Source organism: Thunnus thynnus, chromosome 14, assembly GCF_963924715.1.
Source record: "Thunnus thynnus chromosome 14, fThuThy2.1, whole genome shotgun sequence".
Lineage (NCBI taxonomy): Eukaryota > Metazoa > Chordata > Actinopteri > Scombriformes > Scombridae > Thunnus > Thunnus thynnus.
The window spans coordinates 31099393-31126410 of NC_089530.1; the positions used below are offsets into that span (position 1 = coordinate 31099393).

At 40.8% G+C, this 27018-nt stretch overlaps 1 protein-coding gene across 2 annotated transcripts; it reads left to right on the forward strand.

Annotated features, from left to right (window-relative positions):
- Positions 1-730: 730 nt before the first annotated feature.
- Positions 731-26268, forward strand: LOC137197504 (synapse differentiation-inducing gene protein 1). Of its 2 annotated transcripts, none has more exons than XM_067610961.1 (4): positions 731-2017; positions 4068-4791; positions 14601-14738; positions 23243-26268. In XM_067610961.1, exons 2-4 carry the CDS (start codon positions 4180-4182, stop codon positions 23399-23401), a joined length of 909 nt encoding a protein of 302 aa, XP_067467062.1. In that variant the 5' UTR covers positions 731-2017; positions 4068-4179; the 3' UTR covers positions 23402-26268. The 2 variants fall into 2 exon arrangements, with proteins under 2 accessions (XP_067467062.1, XP_067467061.1); XM_067610960.1 differs by having other exon boundaries at positions 731-1997.
- The last annotated feature ends 750 nt before the right edge of the window (positions 26269-27018 follow it).

The window sequence follows — 27018 nt, forward strand, 5'->3', positions numbered from 1 at the left end:
CCAGGACCAGGACCAGGACCAAGACCGGGACCAGGACCGGCACCAAGACCGGGACCAGGACTGGGACCAGGACCAGGACCAGGACCAGGACCAGGACCAGGACCGGGACCGGGAACAGGACCAGGACCAGGACTGGGACCAGGACCAGGACCAGGACCAGGACCGGGACCGGGACCGGGACCAGGACCGGGACCAGGACCAAGACCGGGACCAGGACCGGCACCAAGACCAGGACCAGGACCAGGACCAAGACCGGGACCAGGACCAAGACCGGGACCAGGACCAGGACCAGGACCAGCAGCTGGAGGATGGAGGACCTGTGAAGGACGTTCACAGCTGTTCTAGATTCAGTTTGTTTTAGTTTTTCTAGTTTTTATTGAGTTGAAACAGTTTAACGTCTCCGTCAGTGATGAAATGTTACTGTAAGTATTACAAGTACAAGTACAGAAGTATTATTTGCAAAAAGTACTTTAAGTATCAGAAGTAAAAGTACTCATCATGCAGACTGTTATGATATTACTGTTTGTTTTTATCAATAACAAACACGTGTAAGAACATTTTAATGTCAACTTTCACTTTATTTACTTCCATTGATGCAGAAAAGCTGTGAGCAGATATTTAATTGATCCTTTTATAAAATAAATGACACATATTTCTTCAGTTTTTGGTAACCTGAAGGGGGGGGGGTGTGGTTGTTTGTTGAGCAGTTTATTAGGAACAGCTGTTCCGTCTAATCAATGCAATGACATCACTTCTACTGTTATGAAGCTTCTACATTTTCAGTTTTTATTGATATATAGTCAGACAGCTGATAATTCTCCTTCATGTTTATTACTGATGAGCTGAACTGCATTATATGAAGTGTTTCTAATATTTTGCTCCCTTCATGTGTGCTGGTCTAACGTGATTCTTCCTGTTTCTCTTCTTCTTCTTCTTGGTCTCTCATGAAGGTCTGATTCACTCGTCTCCTCCGATCAGCTGATGATGAAACGTGTCTGCTGCTTGAACTCAGGGAAGAATTGATCTGATCATTGATCCAGAGGATCTCTTGGTCTCCTGTCCTGGTTCGGGTCCTCATGAGATCCACTTTCATCACAGCGTTTGATGGTTTTTGTGACGGCACTTGAAGAAACTTTCTGGGTTTTTTGTAGTTCTCCAGATTGACTGACCTTCATGTCTTAAAGTAATGATGGACGTGGTTTGTCTTTGCTTATCTGAGTGGATCTTGTCCTGATACGGATCATTACAGTAGTGGAACAGAGCTGTTTGCTGTGAACTAACATGACCTCGACTCAATAGAACTGAAGGCATCAAGGCAAACAGCAGCTTCTCTGAGGAATCTAAAATATGAAATATTTTGATTTGACATGATATCATATGTGTTATTGTCTAGTTCTGATGTCTTCAGTTGTTGTTTTACAATGTAGAAAATAGTAAAAATAAAGAAAAATCCTCCCGCTGGAACTAAACCTGTAAACTCTCTACTATACCCTGATGCTCATCATGAGCCGATCACTGAGGGGCTTTAGGACCATGAGGACGAAATCTCTGCTGCTATTCACCATGTACACGCGCGCGCACACACACACACCTCCTCTGTATTCAGCACATGCCTCCTCCTCCGTGTAAAAACCCTCTCAGTCAGTAAACTTATAGCAGCGGATGTCCTCTCTCTCTCTCTCTCTCTCTCTCTCTCTCTCTCTCTCTACCCTCCTCTTCCTCCTCCTCCTCCTCCTCCTCCTCAGCTTCTTCTCCATCTCTTCTCTGCAGGAGAATCATCCTCCGACCAGACGGACACCTGCCTGTCCGCCTGCCTCTCCTCTCGTTCGGCTCTTCTGTCCTCTTAAAGCAGCTCCGGACCTTCACCGAGACCTTCTGGGCTCTCTACGCGGCACAGAGCGCACTGAGGGCGGCTGAAGGACGGAGGAGGTGTCGGTGTGAAGCCTGGATGGACGGATGGACGGATGGATGCAGAGTTTCATGTCTCACCTTGGGAGGTGAGCGTGTGCGCGTGCGCGTGAGTATGTATGTGTATGTGTGTGTGTGTGTTATGTCCGCTCGTGATCACACGACATGTTTAGCATCACCGGGATGACGTCAGAGACGGTGACACTGTCGGTATTCAGGTTGACAGCAGAGCCTTGATGAGATTTGACCAAACACACATATAGACTATATTTATATTTACAGGCTGTACATCTCTCTCTCTCTCTCTCTCTCTCTCTCTCTCTCTCTCTCTCTCTGTGTGTGTGTGTGTGTGTGTGTGTGTGTGTGTGTGTGTGTGTGTGTGAGTGTGTGTGTGTGTATTTGGGGGGATTTCTAGGCGGCTTTGAAGCTCAGCTTTATTATTAATGTGCATGGATTATTTTATTTGGATGAATATGAGCTGCAGGTCGTTTTAGACACAAACAGGACGAGTCACTATTACACAAATATCATAAATACATCAATAAACTCTGTTATAATAAACCATAAACATCCTCATGAATTAAAACAATCCAACTAAACTAAAATATTACTGACTGTAGGAATATTATTATAGAGTTATGATAGTGTGGGGATGATGTCATGTGATATTTATTCACCATATTTTAATATTCTGTTTTTGTTTTTTGTGGTTTCTTTAAAAACATATTTTATGCACTTTGTGTGAAACGTGCTATAAATAAAATGAATTATTATTATAATAATAAAAACAACATATGATCACTTATAGAATATAATTACTATTAATCGATGAACTGTGACATTCAAATGTTGTTATATGTATTTATTAGTGATCAAAACAAACAATATAATAAACCATAATAATATCACACTCTGCATGATGAATACTGTCAGTAGGTTTTGCTGATAATACTTCTGTATTTAAATAATGATTATATTATAGGAACATCATAAAGAATGAAAGTAAAAACACAGTTTAACTTCTTATATCAACAGAATATTATTTAGATTAATAAACGATGTATTGATCAGGTTTCAGATTCATCTTCATCATTCTCCTTGCACACATCAACGTGTTCTTCATCATTACATTTCTGTAGTTATACAACATTTATAGGTATTAATATATTATATTATATAACTGAACCACAGACCTGCGTTTATTAATAACTATAAAGTAAAGTATATTTATTTATAGAAGCCTCAGTGAGCTTCAGGCAGGTGCATCTACAGGAAGTGTAAGGAGCCCTTTAGTAAACCCCCCTCAGCTCTCTGGTGGAGGATTGGGACTCTTCATGAGGACTCAGTTTTATGTATCTGCAGCCTTATTGTTGCGTAACTCCATCAGGTCCTTTATGTTCCCGCCGTGGTTCTCGATTCAATAAAAACTCTTTTAGTGGTTTAGAGTTTTTTCCCTCCGAGCTCCACGTCTGTAGAATAATCGACCTCTGCAGGTTCAGGAGGATCTGTGGAGACTTTCAGATTCAGCCTGAAAACTTCTTCAGCGGCTGAGAAGCACGAAGCCGTCAGCTGTCAGGTTTATCTGATCTCTGCTGAAAGTGTTCAGAGACTCTCTGCACTTTAAACCAATGATGGATGATCTGCTGCGTTTATGATCCTCATGTCGTGTCGTTTGTTTGTTCTGTGTTTTATTGTCAGGACGGTTTATTAATATATTAATAAAAATACTCGTCTGTGTTCAACATGAACACGAAATCAAATGTAAATATATTTAAACACAAACTACCAGAGAGCGGAGTGTGATTATATCACAGAACACTCAATCAAATAACAACACAGACATAATTATAAAGATCAGCAGTAAAATATATAAATACTGTAAATATACTGAGAGGTTTCATGATGTATCGCTACTGATGATAACTGTGATATTAAAAAAATGAAATACTGATATCATGTAAATAATCCAGCCCCAGTTGAACCTCACTGATATTTATATTTAACATATAACTGACTGTTGCCTCTCAGACCACCTGGTTCAGACTAACCAGCTGAATATTGATCGTTGTCTCTTTAAATATTGTTATTAAATCATGTCAGTGACTCGTGGCTGCAGGTCTTCTCTGTTCTTTATCTGTTTTACTGTTTTTGTGTCTCAGGAGAGTTCAGCCTGCGATGCCTGACCCCTGACCTCTGACCTCTGACCCCTCTGAGACACCTCTGCAGAGAAGGAGGAGGAGGGAGGTGCGACCAGTGGAGCTCTGAGGAGGGATGGAGGGAGGAGGAGAGGAGGCTGAAACTTACTCTGGACTGAGGAGAGCCTCACCGAGTGGAGGAGGAGGAAGAGGAGGAGGAAGAGGAGGAGGAAGAGGAGGAGGAGGAGACGTCTGCAGACAAAATGGCCTCATCAACACCCGCAGCCAGGGGGCGGAGCCTCGAGAGGCGCTGCAGTCGATGTACTCTGCTCCTCAGTATCAGGGTCGTGTGGTGGTGAGCGCCCCCCCTCAGCAGGAGCTCGGCGGGTGGAGCGGAGGAGGAGGAGGTGGGGGTCCTCCTCAGCTCCTGAACCCCAGCGCGCTCCTCCTCCACCAGGCGGCGGACCCCCACCTCAGACCCGCCCCCAGCCTCCTGCTGTGCCCAGAGAGCATCCTGCGGGCGTGGGGGGAGGCCGGGGTCAGCGACTGCTGCGAGACCACCTTCATCGAGGGCCTCACTCCGGATGTCTCCTCCTGCTCCTCCTCCTCTGCCGCCGCTGCTGCGACCACGAAGGAGGCGGCGCTGCTGTTTGCTGACGGGAAGTTTCTGGACTTTTCCAGAGAGGATGCAAAGATTCACACGCTGTCGTACGACATCGACGATGACGACGAGTTCCAGGAGCTCGAGGTAAGAACGGAGAGTCATCAGAGCGTGATCGGTGATCAGTCATCAATGCATGATTATCTTTGATTAGTGAAATAGCTCCACCCACTGCGAACGTCCACCAGATGCTGCTGTGATGAGAGAGATGAAGTCATGACATCACTTCCTGTTTATCTTCTCCTTCAGCATGAAGCGCGTTGCTGGATTTTATCTTCCATATCCTCAGATCTGCAGCTGCTGTCAGACATTTAAGCAAGCAAAGTTTATTTATACAGCACCTTTCACAAACACCCCTTACAAAGTGCTTTGCAGTCAAAGAAATAAAATAAAATAAAACCAGAATAAAGAAAAGCAAAGACACCAGATAAAATACACAAGTAGAGCAGATAAAATGGACAAGCTAAGATAAAATAGCACATGTCTGAACAAATGGGTTTTTAGCTGCTTTTTAAAGGAGTCTATATTATCCAAGAACCTTAAGCTTGTTGGAAGATTGTTCCAAAGTTTAGGGGGCTGCTGACTGGAAGGCGTGATCCCCCCGGGTCTTAAAATATGTATGAGGTTCACTTAGAAAGCCCCGGGTGGAGGATCTAAGAGCTCGACTAGTGGTGTAGGGGTGCAGAAGGTCACTAATGTACTGTGGAGCCATGTAGGGCTGCTATAAGTGAGCACCAACATTTTAAAATGAATACTAAAATTTAACTGGGAGCCAGAGCAGTGAGATTAAAGTAGGAGTTATATGTGACCATCTGTTGGATCGTGTTAAAAGCCGAGCAGCAGCGTTTTGGACAGTTTGTAAACGTTGTATGGAAGATTTGTGAAGACAAGTAAAAAAAGAGAGTTACACCTTTTCAAACCTTCAAACCTTTTTTTTCCCACCAAATATAACTTTTAACTTTAACATATATTCATAAATAACTTTCTCTCGACATCTCACAAAATGTTCTCAAAAAAAGGAAGTTTTTTTTTTTCTTGCAATATTACAATTTTTTCTCAAAATGTTATTTTCTTGAAATGAACCACACAAACTAAATTTAACCTATTTTGGAGTTTTTACACTGAAAAAATGTGAGTCCTTAACGCGTCTCTAACACGTATATTTCTATAGTGACACGTGTGTCGCTGCTCCACAGTCTGATCTAAACAGTGACACCTTGGTTGGGGCTCGTAGTGATGATGAGTCTCAGCAGCTCCTCTCGGCTTTACGGAGCTTTATAGTGAGTTTCAGCTCGTTCTGGTTCACTCTCAGCGTCTCGTAGAGCAGCTGGTCAACATGGCGGCAGAAATGTGTCGGTTGTTTTTGTGCTGGTGGGTCATGTGATCAAAACTCTGCCTCCAGTGATCAAAAGCTCCAAATGGTACCTTTAATGTAAACAAGGAGCTCACACACACACACACACACACACTGTTTAAAGCCCACAGTTTCCATGGTAACGCTGTAGTGATGTCGTGTTCAGAGTATTGAGATGGTGTTTATTACCGTAACTCGCTGAAATAGCTCCTCCATCACAGAGAGGAAGTGATGTCATACATTTCTGCCGTAGTTCAGCTGCTCCACCCTCCGTCCTGCAACCTTCCATCATCCAGCTCTCTTCTCCATCCTCCACCTTTCAGCTCCTTTCTCTGCCCCTCCAGTCTCTTCTCCACCTTCTCCTCTCCAATGTCTATCCTCCATCTTCATCCTTCTTCACCCTCCACCTTCTTTCCTCTGTCCTAACCTGTCCCAATCCTCCACCCTTCTCCTTCTGTTGTCCATCATCCACCCTCCAGCTTTGTTCTCCACCCCTTCATCTTCCCTTTTCCATCCACAGCCGTAAAGCTCCACCTTCTTTCTTTACTCTGTTCTCCATCCTCCACCTTCCGGCTTTCACTCTCTGTCCTCCAACCTTCTTTCTGTCAACCTGCTCTTCTTCATGGTGTATCCTCCACCCTCTGTCCTTCACTCTCCACCTTCCACCTACCTAACCCTAACCCATCCCAATCCTCCACCTTCCACCTTCTGCTGTCCATCATCCTCCAGCTCTGTTCTCCACCCTTCATCCTCCATTGTTCACCCTCGTTCCTCATCCTTCCTGCACCCTCCACCCTCCATCTTTACCCCTCATTCTCCACCCTCCACTTTCCCGTCTTCCCTCCATCTTCCATCCTTCAACCTCCCCTTTTGTCCTCCTGTTGTCCTCCATCTTCCTGCATTCTCCACCCTCCGCCCTTTGTCTTCCACCTTTCATCCCTCACTCTATTTTCTCTTTCCTCCACCCTCAATCCCAATCCTTCACCCTCCACCTTCATTCTCCACTCTTCACTCTAACCCTCCATCTTTCTTCTATCCTCCACCCTGCATTGTCCAGCTTCCACCCTCCACCTTTCACCCCTCACTCTATTTTCTCTTCGTCCATCCCAATCCTTCACCCAACCGTATATATCCTCCACCTTCCACCTTCCACTGTCTTCATCCATCCTCTAGCTCTGTTCACCACCCTCCACCTTCCATCCTCCATTCTTCACCCTCTTTCCTCCGCCTTCCACTCTATTTTAACTGTCCTCCACCTTTGATCCCAATCCTTCTCCCTCCACCTTCAGCATTGATTCTCCACTGTCCAGCCTCCACCCTCGTTCCTCCATCCTCCAACCTCCTTTCTCTGCCCTCCGTCCTTCATCTTTACCTCCATTCTCCACCCTCTGTCCTCTCACCATCCCAATCTTTCTCCTAATATCCTCCACTCTCCACCTTCTGTGGTCTATCATCCATCCTGCAGCTCTGTTCTCCACCCTCCGACTTCCAGCTTCCACCCTCTTTCCTCTGTCCTTCATCCTTCACCTTCTACCCTCCATCGTTCACCTTTTTTTCCTCCAGCCTCCATATTTCCTCCATTCTCTACTCTCCTCCTTCCTTTGTCCTCCACTCATCCACCGTCCACTCTCCCTCCACCTTCTCCATGATCTTTACCTCCATCTTTACCTCCATCCTTCATTCTCCAGCCTCTGTCCTTCATCCTCCACTCCTCTCTTTTTTCTCTCTCTGAATCCTCTCCCCTCCTCCTCCTCTGTCTGAGTGGCTCGTGTTCAGCCTCCAGCAGCTGAATAACACACATCTTGAATTCTGATGTCGACCTGCTTCATCAAAGCTCAGAGCTGAGAGGAGGAGGAGGAGGAGAAGGAGGAGGAGGAGTGGATGTTCAAAGGAAGAATATGGTGGAGATTAAGAAATGAAATGATAAAAGAAGAGCAGAGAAATGAGATTGTTTTACTGGAAGATTCATGAGATAGACAGACAGAATTTCCAGAAAATGATCAATATATAAAATGTAGTGAATGTTTGTTTCCATCCGCTGTGTGAATATCAGCAGATAAACAGCAGGTGGCGCTAATTCTCCAGTCGGTGCCGTTAAACCGCTGCAGAATAAGAAGAAACAACAAGACGACGTCATTAAAAGAGCGACAGTCAAAGCTCAAACGATGGAAAACATGATGGAAATATTTCTGTTAGTTTCATGTATCGATGTGAGGAAGGTTACAGCCTCTTCATCATCATCGCTCCACACAGATCTGATGTTTTCAGCTCTTCACTGACGTTTTAGTCACATGATTCATTTATTCACTCAGTCTGTTTACATCTGAGCTGCTGTTACTCTTCTTCTCTTAGAGATTGTTTCTAATTTTCCGTGTTTCCACTCAGTTTTATTTATGCACAAATTGAAAATGACAATAAAAACAGATGGATGGAAACACATCCAGGCTGTAGATCGATAGGAAGATAAAGTAGAAATACTTACTAGAGCTCCTAATGTGGATTAATCCGCCACTGAAAATAGTCCCCAACAGATGCACTATTTCCTCCTGAGCTGATTTTATTTAGTTATAGTTAAAAATCCTCTTCAACTAAACTTTATATGCAGTTATTATTTATAGCATTATAGCAGAAACAGAGTTAATTTATATCAAATGTACCAAAATGACAAATGCTCCCAACTTCCCCATCTCCACGGGTGATGACTCTTTAATTTCTAACACAAGTTTTAATTACTTTTTGTTTTAAAGAGTGTTAAATTGAATAAATATATTGTTTTAGGGTAATGAAGCGCCATTTCTTACTGGTAAATTTACATTTATGGATGTGAATATTTGGCCAAAATAATAATAAGATTCATCATGTACAAGTGTTTTCCTGTGTATTATTATCCAGAAGACCAAACAACAAATTCTTACAGAGCAAAATAAAACTTTCATCAATATTTTCAGAAATGAAAGCACATTTCGTAGGTTTGGCAGGAAATTCTTCACAATTACAGTTTCTGGACATAAACATCAGTGTCTCTCTTAGATTTTTTTTTTTAACATAGCTTCTAGCTGGATAGAATTTATGAATGAGTTTAAAAGAAATTTCCTTAACTTTATTGGTAATTAAGTATTTATTTTTATTTTATTTTATTACTTTATTTGACAGGGACAGTGCACATTAATAACATTTCTGAAAATATGCCAGAGTTAGCCAGAAAGGCTAATTTTCATCTGTAGTCCCTGGGCAGATACACAAATATTAAGAAAAGCGTTGAAAATACAATCAACAATAAAAGCGGTGAAAATATGCCGATACAAACGAGCTCAACAATAAACAATCAACAAATAGGATGACAGCACAAGCCTTGTTTTTGAAAAGGTCTTTATTGAATTTCACAACAAATAACAATATAATATATAAAGTACATAAAGTGCCAAAGTGCAAAACATCCATAAAGTGCACAGAGTTCAGGGATGAAGTGTCAATTCATAAGTATTATGATGTCGCTGTCGGTTGTATTATCATAGCACATCTTGTTTTCATACAGCAACACAATAACTATAATTATCTGTATCAGTTCTGTGTTTAGATGGCAGTTTATCTTCCATAATACAATACATGACAGATTTATGGCATAAATCAAAATGTGCACCAAGCGCTCTCAGTTCATCCCAGACTTCCTGAGCTCTGCAACAGTCAGTTAGAAGATGCTGCTGTTTCTCATCATCGTTGCAGTAAATCATTGGACATTATTTTTGTTGTGACGCAACAGCTCTAACAGGAAGTCTCAGACCTTCCTCCATCACATATATGAATTGATTCCGATATGAAATCACATATAGGAATGTAGAGCTCTTATAGATCTGCTGTTATTATGTTGGAGATAATTGTTGGACATTAACCTTTGGCTGATATTTAAACAGCAAACAGACTCCAGAGAATGTTGGACCAAAGACTTCTGCATAAACATCAGGTGTTACAGAGATATTATATTATATATACAGAAACTCTTCATTAGTACAGAGTAGCTAAGAGTGACGGAAGTGTGCAGTGATTGGTCGAACACACGTGTCAATGCAGCACGGGCTACCATTTAACAATACAGACAAATAGACCGACAGTGAAGTTCAGGCTTTATTCAACTTATATGTGACGGCCAGCGGCTCTTTGTATACTTAATAACATATAAATTAAATACTGGTAATATAACGTTATATAACTGAAAAAGCACAGAATGGGTTGCTTGCTCTAACAACCAACATCAATCCGTTAGAAAGCTAATTGCGACATTGAAAACAGAGTAAATCAAGTAAAGTTGTAGCTTCTTAACTAACAAGCTAGTCAACAGTCTGGGTTTTGTAAAGACCTAGAAGCTAACTCCAGGCTAGCTGGACTGACTTTAACTGGATTAATGGTTTTACATCAAACTTCACAAACTGTCCAGTACTTTCTGTGCTGAGAGAAAACATCTCCTAAACCCCAAACATTGATGTCTTTACTTTAAGGAAATGCTTGACATGTTTTGTTTAGCTTAGCTTAGCTTAGCACAAAGACTGGGAACAGAATGGAAGAACTCCACGTCTGTCACATTGACATGTTGTGGGTTTAGTTTTGTGAAGGTTTTCAATGTTTTGGCTGTGTGTTTTTCAGAGGAAGGATGTTTTATAATCCATCTAATCGAGTGATCTGATCCCCGCATCCATCCGCTTGTGACTCAGTGACTTTCCAGCAGAATAAGATTAGCGAGCTGCAGCTCTCTCAACGACACATTTGGCCGCTTAACAGCCAATCGCTTTAGAGACGATTAGCTGAGAACGCAGTGATTTTGTCGGTAAAGTCTGGTTTAATCTACTCTGTCGCTCTAATACCAGACACAGAGAGAGATTACTGTAAGAGTACAAACCTGCTCTCACTAACATACATGTTTGAGGTGAAATTAGAGCTGGGCGATGTGGACAAAATCAAATATCACGATATTATGACCAAATACCTCAATATTGATATTGTGATGATGACTATTGGTGCTTTCATAAAATATTTACAGGTAACGGGTTACATTAGGGTCCTTGTAATAAGCAATAGTTAATATGTAATAAGGCCCTTGTTAACTGTTAATAAGTGCATAATAAATTATGTATTAATTTTAATAAAGCAACAAGATTTAACAATGACAATAATAGGTAAATTAGTTCAATAATGTGTTTGTAGTGCTAAACAATTACAAGAAACTCATAAGGCTTTTATTAAGCAACCTATAAACTGTTAACTTGATAAATAATCATCAGCAATGTGGATATAATAACTAAGTGGTTAAAGGCAGATAATAGAACAGTCTCACTTTACTGTAATGCAGCCTTTAAAATCAGGAAAAGACAACAATTATCACCAAATCTAAGACGATATCTAGCCTTATATCAGGATATCAGTATAATATCGACAGTGTTGGGGATCAGTTAACTACATGTAATTCAATTACTAGTTTAACTACAATTTGCAGTATTTGGATGATAGTTTAACTTCATTCAAATCTAATTAGCTTTTTCAGTAGTTTCTTCTTTGGGTCATATTCACAGTATTCTCATGATGTTTTTCGCCATACAACATAATATAATATGATACAACGCCACAGCTCGTTGGCTGCGGTTATCATTTAATGACAATCACCTGCTGTTTGATATAAATCACATGTGGTTTGCGACCAAGATGTCTGTGATCGAATACTATGAATTTCCCTGGAAATTTATCATTTTTTATATTCCACCCAAGCAGGAAGCTCCGGGTCTGGAAAGTGATGCTAATATGGAAACCTGCATTCTCTCTAACGGCCAGCAGGGGGCGACTCTACAGGCTCCAGAAAGAAGTCTGATTATATGGAAGTCTATGAGAAAATGAGCCTACTTCTCTCTTGATTTATTACCTCAGTAAACACTTTCCTAATGAGTTTACGGTGTCAATCACTAGTTTCAAGTCTTCTTCAATACAGCATGATGTTCATTTTGTAAATTATAGTTCCACTTACAGTAAAATAGATGATAAAGCAGCGTATGCTTTAGTCGCTACCACGGCGATGAGTGAGGGGCTGTATTTAGACCTTGGGGAGCTCCTCCCCAGCTCCACGCTCTCTTCCAAATATGGTCACTTCTCATCACGTCTGGATCCAAAAAACCAAGATGGCGACGGTCAAAATGCAAACTCAATGCCTCAAACCGGGAGTCCACAAGCCAGTGGGTGACGTCACCGTGGCTACGTCTGTTATTTTCATACAGTCTATGGCGTCAGTTCAGTTGTGCCTCTGTGTAACAATATGAGATTACAGACTCAGATTGTGATCATTTCCTGTGATGTAGTTGGATGAACTACTTTTTAAAGTAGTCTTAGCTTTACAAGTTACACTTTTAAGATGTAGTTGAACTACTTTTCATTCTGAATTAATTTGGTAAACTACAGTTTTAAAGTAGTTTCCCCAACACTGAATATCGATATATTACCCTGTAGGTGAAATATACATGAATTATTATCATAACAAATGTGTTTTTAGTGAGTTTTATCCCCTGAATATTTTCCAGAATGTTGAAGCTGTTGTTTCCAGTGGTGGAAGTACATTTACTGAAGTGCAGTTTTGAGGTACTTGTACTTTACTTGAGTATTTCCATGTGATGCTACTTTATACATTTCAGAGGGAAATATTGTACTTTCTACTCCACTACATTTATTTGACAGCTTTAGTTACTTTTCAGATGAAGATTTGACACAAATAATAGATTTTAATATTCTAACTATTGTTTAAATTGTCTGCTCTTTTAAAAAAATCTTATGCATAGTGTATTATGTACAAGTTAAGGTACATTTAGCTGATAATACCTTTGTAACATTTTGAATTTAGAACTTTTTGAGTATTTTTAGATGACAGTATTTCTATTTTTACTTAAGTAAAGGATCTGAGTACTTCTTCCATTGCTGGCTGTTTCTTTGCTTCACAACCTGGCAGGAAGTTTTCCTTTGAATCTGCTGAATGTGATGATATGATGTGACAGTAACACATATATCTGTTCATTTATGTTCAAAGATCCAGAGGTCAAAAACTCAGTTTCATTCAACAGATTGTACACATCATTGTGAAATAGAAAGAATGCAATATGTGTCTACATCACTGCCAATAAAGAGAAATAAAAATCTGTTACTAGATGCGTAATACACTGTGATGATCATAAACATATGAACACAGTGATGCTTCTAAAAAGCATCAAAGATGTTTGGTAGCATCTATCAGAGCTTATCATGTACTTCAATATGTTACAAAAATTAAATTGTTTTCTGTGGCAATATAAATATTATGAAGTCATTTAGTGAGTACAGTATATGTGTACTCAAGTACTACTTAAGTACATTTCTGAGTTAATTGTCCTTTACTTTAGTATTTCCATTTTCTGATACTTTATATTTCACCACATCACAAAGGCAAAAAATTGTACATTTCTACTCCAGATAAAACTGAGACAGATGTGTCCTCCCAACACATTATTAAAAATAGTGATAACGTGATCAATACGATACGATCAACTCTCAGTTCTTTTAAAACAAGGCTGAAGACTTTTCTTTGATTCATATCTCTCACTGTAACCTTTTATCTCCTATTTAAGTTTTAGCTTATTTTTAGTTTCTATTCAACTCTTTTGAATTGTATTTAAATGTCTTTCTATAATATTTTCTTTTACATTTTGTCTTGATGCATTTTATGTTTAATGTAAAGCAGTTTGAATTGCCTTGTTGAAATGTGCTGCACAAATAAACAAGTTTTTTATTTGTATGTCTGCTGGTTTTTGTGTTTGTGATGGATAGAAGAGACTGTCGGTGTTCCAGGAATATAAGATTTGGAGCATTAGTGATGTCAGGAGAGACAAACTCCAAGAATATGAACTTGTTTCCGTATTTTTCTGTTATTGTTCTTTATTGCTTGTCCTTACTTTGATTTGGGGATGTAAACAGGAAGCATAATGTTGCCATGGATTCAGTGTCTTCGCTGTGGGCTACAACCTGAGAACTGTTTGTTCACATTTAGTCAAATAGTCTCCATTGAAGTCGTGTGAATCAGCTGTTAGCAGCTGCTGTTTGCAGTGTAACATGATGTTCTGACAACTATCACTGATCACTGTGATGTTTCTCAGGCAGGTTCTGCAGAAACTTCTCCAATTAATCAGATTTATGGAGGTTTATTTGTGATGCACATTAGAGATGATGATGATGATATTATCAGGGAGTTTAAGTCACACTAAATTAAAGAATATGTGAATGATGCTTCATGTTTCTCCCTCTCATTAAAATTAGCTACAGTAGATCTGTTTATGCATCAATAATAATAATCTAATGATCTAATATTCAGTAATGTTTTAATGTGGAATGAAGCTGTAAATATTGGAGAATGTGGTTCATGGATGGATCTGACTCCAGGATGACAGTGTTGATGCAGTTGTTTAATTAAAAACACACCTGAGTGAGCTCGCAGGCTGCATGAAACAATCAGTAAACTTGCCTGCATGTGTGTGTGTTTCATCAGAGTGACTACTCCAGCGAATCAGAGAGCGAGGACGCCTTCCTGCTGATGCCTCCCAGAGATCACCTGGGCCTCAGCGTCTTCTCCATGCTCTGCTGCTTCTGGCCGCTTGGCATCGCCGCCTTCTACCTGTCGCATGAGGTAAGGACACGCCCACACAGCTGACCTGACACACCTGACCTGTCAGTTCAGACAGAGCTGAAGTCACGTCTGTATTATCTGATTGGTATCAGGTGTCTCATTCATGCTTCACAAAGTTTCTCTGATTCAGACTTGATCACAGTAAGTTGATCTACTCAGACGTACTGAGTCATACTCAGACTACTACTGGGAATTATTACCAGTAATACTATCAGTAGTTTGAGTAGATTAGCAGTAGTTGTACCAGTACCAGTACCAGTACCAGTACCAGCAGCAGCAGTAATACTACCAGTAGTTTGAGTAGATTAGCAGTAGTAATACCAGTACCAGTACCAGCACCAGCAGCAGTAATACCACCAGTAGTTTGAGTAGATTAGCAGTAGCAGTACTAGTACCAGTACCAGTACCAGTACCAGCAGTAATACTACCAGTAGTTTGAGTAGATTAGCAGTAGTACTACCAGTACCAGCAGCAGCAGTAATACTACCAGTAGTTTGAGTAGATTAGCAGTAGTAATACCAGTACCAGTACCAGCACCAGCAGCAGTAATACCACCAGTAGTTTGAGTAGATTAGCAGTAGTAGTACCAGTACCAGTACCAGTACCAGCAGCAGCAGTAATACCACCAGTAGTTTGAGTAGATTAGCAGTAGTAGTACCAGTACCAGTACCAGTACCAGCAGCAGCAGTAATACTACCAGTAGTTTGAGTAGATTAGCAGTAGTAGTACCAGTACCAGTACCAGTACCAGCAGCAGCAGTAATACTACCAGTAGTTTGAGTAGATTAGCAGTAGTAGTACCAGTACCAGCAGCAGCAGTAATACTACCAGTAGTTTGAGTAGATTAGCAGTAGTTGTACCAATACCAGTACCAGCAGCAGCAGTAATACTATCAGTAGTTTGAGTAGATTAGCAGTAGTTGTACCAGTACCAGTACCAGTACCAGCAGCAGCAGTAATACTACCAGTAGTTTGAGTAGATTAGCAGTAGTAATACCAGTACCAGTACCAGCACCAGCAGCAGTAATACCACCAGTAGTTTGAGTAGATTAGCAGTAGCAGTACTAGTACCAGTACCAGTACCAGCAGCAGCAGTAATACCACCAGTAGTTTGAGTAGATTAGCAGTAGTAGTACCAGTACCAGTACCAGTACCAGCAGCAGCAGTAATACTACCAGTAGTTTGAGTAGATTAGCAGTAGTAGTATCAGTACCAGTACCAGTACCAGCAGCAGCAGTAATACCACCAGTAGTTTGAGTAGATTAGCAGTAGTAGTACCAGTACCAGCAGCAGCAGTAATACTACCAGTAGTTTGAGTAGATTAGCAGTAGTTGTACCAATACCAGTACCAGCAGCAGCAGTAATACTATCAGTAGTTTGAGTAGATTAGCAGTAGTTGTACCAGTACCAGTACCAGCAGCAGCAGTAATACTACCAGTAGTTTGAGTAGATTAGCAGTAGTAATACCAGTACCAGTACCAGCACCAGCAGCAGTAATACCACCAGTAGTTTGAGTAGATTAGCAGTAGCAGTACTAGTACCAGTACCAGTACCAGCAGCAGCAGTAATACCACCAGTAGTTTGAGTAGATTAGCAGTAGTAGTACCAGTACCAGTACCAGTACCAGCAGCAGCAGTAATACTACCAGTAGTTTGAGTAGATTAGCAGTAGTAGTATCAGTACCAGTACCAGTACCAGCAGCAGCAGTAATACCACCAGTAGTTTGAGTAGATTAGCAGTAGTAGTACCAGTACCAGTACCAGTACCAGTACCAGCAGCAGTAGTAATACCACCAGTAGTTTGAGTAGATTAGCAGTAGTAGTATCAGTACCAGTACTAGCAGCAGTAGTAATACCACCAGTAGTTTGAGTAGATTAGCAGTAGTAGTACCAGTACCAGTACCAACAGCAGTAATATTACCAGTAGTTTGAGTAGATTAGCAGTAGTACTACCAGTACCAGTACCAGTACTAGCAGCAGTAGTAATACCACCAGTAGTTTGAGTAGATTAGCAGTAGTAGTACCAGTACCAGTACTAGCAGCAGCAGTAATACCACCAGTAGTTTGAGTAGATTAGCAGTAGTAGTACCAGTACCAGTACTAGCAGCAGTAGTAATACCACCAGTAGTTTGAGTAGATTAGCAGTAGTAGTACCAGTACCAGTACTAGCAGCAGTAGTAATACCACCAGTAGTTTGAGTAGATTAGCAGTAGTAGTATCAGTACCAGTACCAGCAGCAGCAGTTGTGTACTGCTGTGTCAGCAGTACTTTAGCAGCGTATCACAGTGTTGTGTATCAGCTGGTACAGGCAGGGTTCGGTGAGAAGGCTGCTGTGATGTATGTTGACCAAAACATGTCAGATACATTTCATACATAACACATAATATATATACATTTAACATTTTATTAAGACTGGGTGAACTGTGATAACGTGGAAAAGTGGTAAAATATGGCCTCTTTAAAGTGTGTGTGTGTGTACATGTTAAGGTGTGTGTGTGTTCAGACTGCAGATGAGCTGCTGCAGTCTCTTCTTCTTCTTCTCTTTCTGTTTTTGGAACATTAACACAAAGCTGCTCCTACACGCCGACAGAATAAACCTTATATAACCGATCTGCACTCAGCCGCATGAGGAGGAGGAGGAGGAGGAGGAAGACCACTCTATCTGTCTGACCGTCTGTTTATTTGTTTATCTGTCTGTCTGTCCTGCGGATAATTTGTTGATATTTCTTACGTGTAAATGAGGGTAACTCGTCGGGGCTTCAGGTCGTCTGGTTACATATTTGAAATGTTGTTTGTTCTGGAAACAAGATTCAACATGAAAAATTTAAGAAACTTTATTTTCTGTCACATAATAACAGAAATTCCTCTTTAACAAAGGAAGACAAACATAACAATAACAAAGTAGAAACAGTAAAAAGTGACAGTAAAACAAACCTTGAATCAATGACTTCATTAATTGATCTGATAATAAATGTTTTCAGTTATTTCTTCACTATAAAATCATCAAATGTTTCCTTTCTTGCTTCTCTGTGCTTCGCTGTGATTTGCTGCATTTTTCTGTTTCTATCTTTGAGTCTCTTTGAGGGTTTTGGACTGCGGCTGTTTCAGGGAACTTTGTCCATATTTTATGCACAAATCAATAAATATATATATATATTTTTAAAATAGCTGTTTAATAATCAATACAGATTACAGTTTTGCCAAAAAAGTAAATAGATTTGTTGCATTTTATCGCTTATCAACTGTTTTTATTTGTTCCAGGTCAGAGCAGTCACATACTACTCTCTAGTTTGATATCTGGGGAAAGTTTGGATAAACATATACGGTATTGATCTGTGTGGTGTTGATTGACAGCTGACAGCTGTGTGAGTAGTTTGGATGACAGGGAATCTGGAGAAATCTGACTGTGATGATGAAAATGTAGAATTTTTTAAATGGAGGTTTGTATTGTGCACAGAGAGGTTTTATTTTTTTATGAAACGTTCATCCTGTTGTTGTGTGGTGGTGGTAGCTGATCTGCTGCATGTGTTGTGGATGTTGTTTCCATGGCAACTCCACACCTACAGCTCCAAAAGAAACACGTCCGGTTGCCAGTGGCAACGCTTCCCACACTGAAATCCATCGCTGAACAGAACAGAAAGCTCTGCAGCAGCTGGAGGAGGAGAGAGAGTTTAATAAAAGCAGAGAGGAGGTGAGTCATGCTAAAGGAACAGTTCACCCAAAAACAGGAAAACATGGTCACATGGTCCCAATAGAGACTCACACTGTAAACGTCAAACAAACCTCAGCGTGTTTCCAGTGAATCTGATGATCTCAGACATGAACAGACTCCACTGGTGCTGAAGACGCATCAGAATATATTTCTACTGATAAAGAATGAAGACAAACATGCAGAGAGGACGATAAAAAGCGTCAGATCCTGCTGCAGATAAAGCAGAAGATACACAATTAACACTGAAACTGTGCAGATTCTCATGCAGCTGCGTCAGAGAGAAGCTCAGCCAGATGTACTAATTCAATAAATGTCTTGAATGCAAGAGCAGCTGCCAATAATAACAATAATAATAATAATTGTTATTGTTTATTTATAAAACATCTATCATGCCTTGATGTAGCAAAAAAAAATCACAAAAATAATTAAAAACAAAGTGAAGTCTGTCACCAGCACAGTTTACTGTCAGGATACTTTACCATCAGGATACTTTATGTCAGGATACTTTACCATCAGGATACTTTATGTCAGGATACTTTACCATCAGGATACTTTACCGTCAAGATACTTTATGTCAGGATACTTTACCGTCAGGATACTTTACCATCAAGATACTTTATGTCAGGATACTTTACCATCAGGATACTTAACTGTCAGGGTACTTTATTGTCAGGATATTTAACTGTCAGGATACTTAACTGTCAGGGTACTTTACCATCAGGATACTTTACTGTCAGGATACTTTACCGTCAGGACACTTTACTGTCAGGATACTTAACTGTCAGGGTACTTTACCATCAGGATACTTTACCGTCAGGATACTTAACTGTCAGGGTACTTTACTGTCAGGGTACTTTACTGTCAGGATACTTTACCGTCAGGATACTTTACTGTCAGGATACTTTACCATCAGGATAATTTACCGTCAGGATACTTAACTGTCAGGATATTTAACTGTCAGGATACTTTACCATCAGGATACTTTATTGTCAGGATATTTAACTGTCAGGATACTTTACCATCAGGATACTTTACTGTCAGGATACTTTACCGTCAGGATACTTTACTGTCAGGATACTTAACTGTCAGGGTACTTTACCATCAGGATACTTTACTGTCAGGATACTTTACCGTCAGGATACTTTACCGTCAGGATACTTTATGTCAGGATACTTTACCATCAGGATACTTTACTGTCAGGATACTTTACCGTCAGGATACTTTACTGTCAGGATACTTAACTGTCAGGGTACTTTACCGTCAGGATACTTTACCGTCAGGATACTTTACCGTCAGGATACTTTACCGTCAGGATACTTTACTGTCAGGATACTTTACCATCAGGATACTTTACTGTCAGGATATTTAACTGTCAGGATACTTTACCATCAGGATACTTTATTGTCAGGATACTTTACCGTCAGGATACTTTACCATCAGGATACTTTACCGTCAGGATACTTTACTGTCAGGATACTTTACTGTCAGGATACTTTACCATCAGGATACTTTACTGTCAGGATACTTTACTGTCAGGATACTTTACCATCAGGATACTTAACTGTCAGGATACTTAACTGTCAGGATACTTAACTGTCAGGATACTTTACCGTCAGGATACTTTACCATCAGGATACTTAACTGTCAGGTCAGTTAGGACCTGACAACATCCTGACAGTAAACTGTTGGTGGTGGACTGAAACAATCTGTTTTTGTTGGCCAGCGTAGATAATCTGACTGAATGCTTCTAGAATGCGGCAACACACACACACACACACACACACACACACACACACACACACACACACACACACACACACAGTTATGTAACTCTCTCTGCTCAGATCTACAAGGATGCTGTTCTTTATTCAGCAGGAGCCTCATTGTCCTTGAATGGACCAATCACAGAAGACCCCGCCCCTTTTGGGCCCTGATTGGCTGATGTCAGAGATGTGACTGAGCGTTTGATACGTTTGAAATTGTAATTAAATCTTACTGGAAGTGAAGCTGTAATTACAGTGAGCCGTTTCCTGCCAACAAGCCTGTTAATCATGTTTACACGTTAATTGAGCTTGTTAAGAGACTCAAATACACCTGCAGAGCTCAGTTACAGACTTTATTTGCTGTCACACATCAGCTCACAACACACACAGACTCCTCTTATGTTGAAGTGGCTCCTGCTTCAGCTCAGTGATCATGTTAACCAGCAACTTTGAACACACCACCAGCCAATCACAGCAGAGCAGAGGAGAACTCTAACGAGAGTCTGCTGCTCGTTAGAGAACTTTACAAGGGATTTTGGTGATCTGTTGGTGTTTTGTGTGTTTATTTACTTAAACTATATATTTGAGGTTCCTTCAATTTGATTATGAAGGAACCTCAGTGATGTGGGGAGCTGAAGTCATGACATCACTTCCTGTCTAGCCTTTGTTCCACTAGCTTCTGTAACTCAGAATAAAGTGTGTTCCAGGTGTATATTTATATTCTGGGGCTCTACTGGAATATCTTCACATGATTTCCAGTTAAAAACTTCTTATTTATCTTCTACTGGTCCTTTATGCAGCCCCTCAGTTCAGCCTCTGTCTGAAACAGGCCGTTTTAGCTCCTGTCTCTTTAAGGCCCGCCTCCTGATGAGCCCAGCCAAGGCTACAGAAGAGATGGATGAATAAGCATGGGTGACAAGCAGACATATTTTCAGAAAGAAAGTCGTAATAATATAAGAAAGAAGTTGTGATATTATATGAAAAATTGGGAATATTACAACAAAAAGTTGTAATATTACTAGAAAAAGTCAGAACTTTGTTTTTTCTTCTTTCATCTCCCATTAATCATCTCACCACCCCCTCAGATTTATCTGCTGACCCTTTGGAGGGGCCCGACCCCTAGGTTGGGAACCACTGGACTAAACTAGCTAACTGTATATAAAGTAGTGTAAACTAGCTCCACCTCCAGCAGCTACAACAGTAACATGCTGCTCTAACACTGATGCTTCACTATTAATAATCTAATGATGTCATATATAATAATATATCAGTCAGAGGGACCAAACCACTACTTTTACTGCAATACTTTAACTACATCAAGCTCATAATACTTATGTACTTTTACTGCAATACTTTAACTACATCAAGCTCATAATACTTATGTACTTTTACTGCAATACTTTAACTACATCAAGCTCATAATACTTATGTACTTTTACTGTAGGAGGATTTTTCATGCAGGACTTTTACTTGTAATGTAGTATTTTTGCATTGTTGTATTGGTACTTTTACTGCAGTAAAGTATGTGAGTATTTTTCTTCCATCACAGCTGAAATCCTTGTATGAAGGTCTGTCAGTGTCGTGTTGTTGCAGATCTTCTGGATCGGGAGGTTCGGAGGGTTAAAGCTGGTCTCAGATCAGCAGCAGATGTTTTATATGCGTCAGGTCGTCGCAGCAGCCTGAGGTCTGAAACTAAACAGGATGTTTTTCTTCCTGATCACATCAACATGATTAAAAAGCGATTAAAGAGCAGAGAGACTGATGTGTTCTTCCTCTGCTCTCTAATCGGCTTTCTTCTTCTTCTTCAGCCTGATGTGAAGTTACAGTCACTCCACCTGGTTTCAGGCTGATGTTATCAGTGTGTGTCTGTGTGTTATCAGAGCAGTGAGGATGGGGGGGGCTGTTGTGGGTGTGTGTGATGTGCTGTTGTATGTAGCTTTGTATTTAGTATTATGTGTCCTGTGTGTTTTTTGCTTTGTTTGTTATTGTGCAGTTAAATGTTTTAATTGTAAGAGACTGAAGATGAAAATGAGCTTGAAGTTAAATGTGGTGCAGTGCATCAAATGTTAACATTTATGTTTCTCACTGTACATGGTCCCATTAAATACAATACGACAACATGTCCTCCTCACTTTTACAATTTCAATTTGACTTTACTCACTAAAAACGTCCTCTGACTGTTCAGCACTTTGTTCTCAACAACCATCAGATTCTGTTCAGACATTGATGATTGTGATGGCCGCACTTGCAGCCACACAGCCATTTTGAAGTTTCCCAGCTGGCACTCATACTTTGGTTTCTTTTACATTCGTAGTTAATTCTTTCCTCAGTTAGCTAATTTAATTACATTTCACATTACATACAAATAAATAACAACACACTGGATTTTGTTTCATACATCATACTCATTTTATTTTACAGTTTGGCAGTACATTAGTCTATTTGTAGCGCGCACATTTGGTTAACTTTTGTACAGCCATTAGTTTAAGTTCTAATTGTCCTTTTTTTGAGTTACCAGTGTTGGGGTGCTGCTCCTGGAGGACATCTGGCCAGGCCTGGGCAAAGGATGTGCACCAGGACATGGAATGGTTAAATACAGGAAGTGGCCAATTGGGTCATACCAAGTCCTGCCACCTCATAGGGGGGGAACTGTTTATTTCAAGTTTAGTCATATTGTTTGTTTTTCTTTATTGAATGTTTAGTTGGGTATTTTTGGTTTAGTTGATTTAGTTGAGTTAATCTGTGTTGGGGGGGGGGGAATTCTGTTGTTTATTGCTTAGTTGGTAGTGGTTGTCATTTGTTAGTTACCCCTCTTCTGTTATGGTCTGATCGGCCAGTATATATGTTCCCCTTAGTGTTCATTTAGGAAGGTCTGTTAGTAGGGTAAAATAAAAACCCTCTTTTTTGAAACCACCTGAGTCTCCTTTGTCTGCCAGCTCGGTCCCTTACAATGATCCTCAGAGGACTAACATGTCATTGTTGTTTGTTTCTGATGATGCCCCCCCCCCCACCCCACCCCCGCCCCTCCCCAGACCAATAAGGCGGTGTCTAAAGGCGACTTCCACCTGGCGAGCTCCAGTTCGAGGCGGGCTCTCTTCCTGGCTGTGCTGTCAATCACCATCGGGACGGGTATCTATGTGGGCGTGGCTGTGGCGCTCATCGCCTACCTGTCCAAGAACCACCACTGGTAGCGGAAAATCACCCATCAGCCACTGGGAGCATGATGTTTTTACGTTCAGCTGCAGTCCGGCTCTCAGGTGAGCGTTTCCTCAGCAGACAGCGTTCAACACAAACACGCGCTGTGTTTGTACAGGAAGTGCCCGCTGTCAGCAGGTGACTCTGGAACCTGAAACCTTTAAACCAATCAGATCACAGGATCTCTGCGAGGATTTTTAAAGTCTGATGGGATCCAGTTTCCTGTGAAGGACAGTTTCAGTTTGATTTTCTTTATTTCCATCAATTTAATGTTAAATCAGACAAAATCTGTTTTAAAATGAAAGATTTTACATTTTATTATCTGGTAAATCAAAATTTGAGCCTGTGACAGACAAAAATGTATAACTGTAAATATTATTTTAAATATTTTTTAAAATATCTTTTTTAATATTTAAGGCTGCAACTAACTATTGTTTTCACTGTCAATTAATCTATTGTTTTAACCAATTAATCAATTTATCGTTGAAAATTGTCCCTCACAGTTTCTCAGTCTTCAAATGCAACTGTAGATGGATTTTTCATGCAGGACTTTTACTTGTAATGTAGTATTTTTACATTGCAGTATTGGTACTTTTACTGCAGTAAAGTATCTGATTATTTCTTCCACTACAGAACATTTCCTACATGACGGCAGCTCAAAGTTACATAAAGCAGTAAAAGATTGAAAAAGAGGCATAAAACCATTAAAATGCAAATGAAAGGAACAGACACACAAAGACAAGAAATAAACTTAGCACAAAAAGTAAGGAAATTTGTGTTTGGTAGATTATTTCTTTGTTGTAACAATGGTTCTTGGCAATAAATCTTATACCATTGGAAAGCCTGTTTATTTCCCTTTTAAATGGTGCCACATTTGTAAGGAACATGCATTTGTGGGATGAGCAGCAGAGCTGAGTATGTGGGTTGCGCCCATGAAAAATATGCCAAATCTTCTCTGCCAATGCCAAACAGCTTATTTTGCTGTTGCTATTGCCTCTCGTTTTGAGCCTCTGGTACCCCCAGGTGCTGCCAGGAGGCATGCCATGACTGCCCTTCACCGTCAGGCCCGTTTGCGCTGGTGTTGGCAACAGGTGCACTGGAACCTGAACATGTGGAGGAACGCAGAGAGATATCGAAATGAGATTCTGCAACCAGTGACAATCCCATATCTCCACAGTCTGGGACCGAACTCTATCCTCCAAGATGACAACACTCGCCCCCACAGAGCGAGGTTTATCAGAGACTACCTCCAGAATTTGGGAGTGGAGAGGATGGAACGGCCTGCCAGCAGTCCTGACCTCAACCCCATTGAACACTTGTGGGATCAGCTTGGGCGTGCTGTTCATGCCAGAGTGACCAACACATCCACGTTGGCTGACTTGTGACAAATGCTGGTTGAAGAATGGGATGCCATCCCACAGCAGTGTGTGACCAGGCTGGTGACCAGCATGAGGAGGAGGTGCCAGGCTGTTGTGGCTGTGTATGGTTCTTCCACATGCTACTGAGGCTCCTGTTTGTTAAATGAATAAATTATTAAATTGCCAATATGTCTTGTTTCTTCAAACTTCAATCATCCAATCCACCAAACACCAAACAAGAGTCAATGGCAGAATAAGCTGTTTGGCATTGGCAGAGAAGATTTGGCAAATTTTTCATGGACGCAACCCACATACTCAGCTCTGCTGCTCATCCCACAAATGCATGTTCCTTACAAATGTGGCACCATTTAAAAGGGAAATAAACAGGCTTTCCAACGGTATAAGATTTATTGCCAAGAAGCATTGTTACAACAAAGAAATAATCTACCAAACACACATTTCCTTACTTTTTGTGCTATGTTTAGTTACAGTCCAAATGCAACTCTGGAAATCAAAGTGCAGCAGAATGTATAAATACAGAAACATGAGCAAAGATGGAAAACAGTAAGAAAATCACACTGAAACTGAACTTTAACACAACAGGCTTCATCAGAGAGCTGATCCTGGATCTGGATCCTGTTTGTGCATCAGGACAAACACAGACTGGAACATTTCTGACAAACTGTGGAGACGTTTGATAAAAGAGAAACTGTTGAACTCTGTTTCTTCTTCTCTGTGAAATATTTTTTGTGTTTCTGTGATCAGATGGTCTGCGTCACAGTCAGAATACCTGCAATCCCTCTTTTCCGCTGGTTTTTAAAGGACCTTTCTGTTGACTTTCCACTCCTGCAGTGTTCATTTCTACAAAAGCTTCACCTTCATTCTCTGCTGTCCAAACCTCTCAGGGCAGTGAAACCATCAGAAAACTGTCTGCAGATATTTCTGATCACCGACATCAGACCTCGATCAAACACGCTGCAATATTCCTCTGAACCCCGCCTGCCCAGGACCGCAGGGCGATGAAAACAAACGATCAGCAGGACGTCAATTGATGTTTGATCCGAGTCTGACGAGGCTTAATGTTTACACGGCGGAGCGGAGGCTCTGACAGGAAGTTGGTTTAAACGCCCCGCCTCGCTCACTGACCGAGGTCACGTTTCCCAACGTTAAGGTTGAGTGTAGATGGTATTATTGATTATTCTGTCCATTATTTTCTGGATCAATAGATTTGTTGTTTGGTCCATAAAATGTCAGAAAATGGTGAAAATGTGGATCAATATTTCCCAAAGACGATGTCATTATTCAGTTTACTGTCAGAGAAACTAAAGAAACCAGAAAATATTCACATTTAACAAGCTGGAATCAGAGAATTTGGACTTTTTTTAAATTTAAAAATGACTCAAAACAATTAATCGATTATCAAAATAGTTGACGATTAATAGTTGGAAACTAATTGATTAATCAATTAATTAATTAAGCTTTATATATAAATATATATATGCTACAGACACATTTTAGATGGTCTTCAGTCTTCGAGTTCGACAGTTGAGTGTTTTGAAGGTGAAGGTGATGGTGAAGGTGAAGGTGATGGTGAAGGTGAAGGTGAAGGTGATGGTGGAGGTGAAGATGATGGTGGAGGTGAAGGTGATGGTGAAGGTGAAGGTGATGGTGAAGGTGATGGTGATGGTGAAGGTGGAGGTGATGGTGAAGGTGAAGGTGAAGGTGATGGTGATGGTGAAGGTGAAGGTGATGGTGAAGGTGAAGGTGATGGTGGAGGTGAAGATGATGGTGAAGGTGATGGTGAAGGTGAAGGTGATGGTGTTGGTGAAGGTGGAGGTGAAGGTGAAGGTGAAGGTGATGGTGATGGTGAAGGTGATGGTGAAGGTGAAGACGAGGGTGAAGGTGAAGGTGAAGGTGAAGGTGGAGGTGAAGGTGAGGGTGAAGGTGAAGGTGATGTGAAGGTGATGGTGAGGGTGAAGGTGATGGTGAAGGTGATGGTGAGGGTGATGGTGAAGGTGATGGTGAAGGTGAATGTGATGGTGAAGGTGATGGTGAAGGTGATGGTGAAAGTGAAGATGATGGTGAAGATGATGGTGAAGGTGATGGTGATGGTGGAGGTGAAGGTGATGGTGAAGGTGATGGTAAAGGTGATGGTGGAGGTGAAGGTGATGGTGAAGGTGATGGTGAAGGTGAAGGTGATGGTGAAGGTGATGGTGATGGTGAAGATGATGGTGAAGGTGATGGTGAAGGTGATG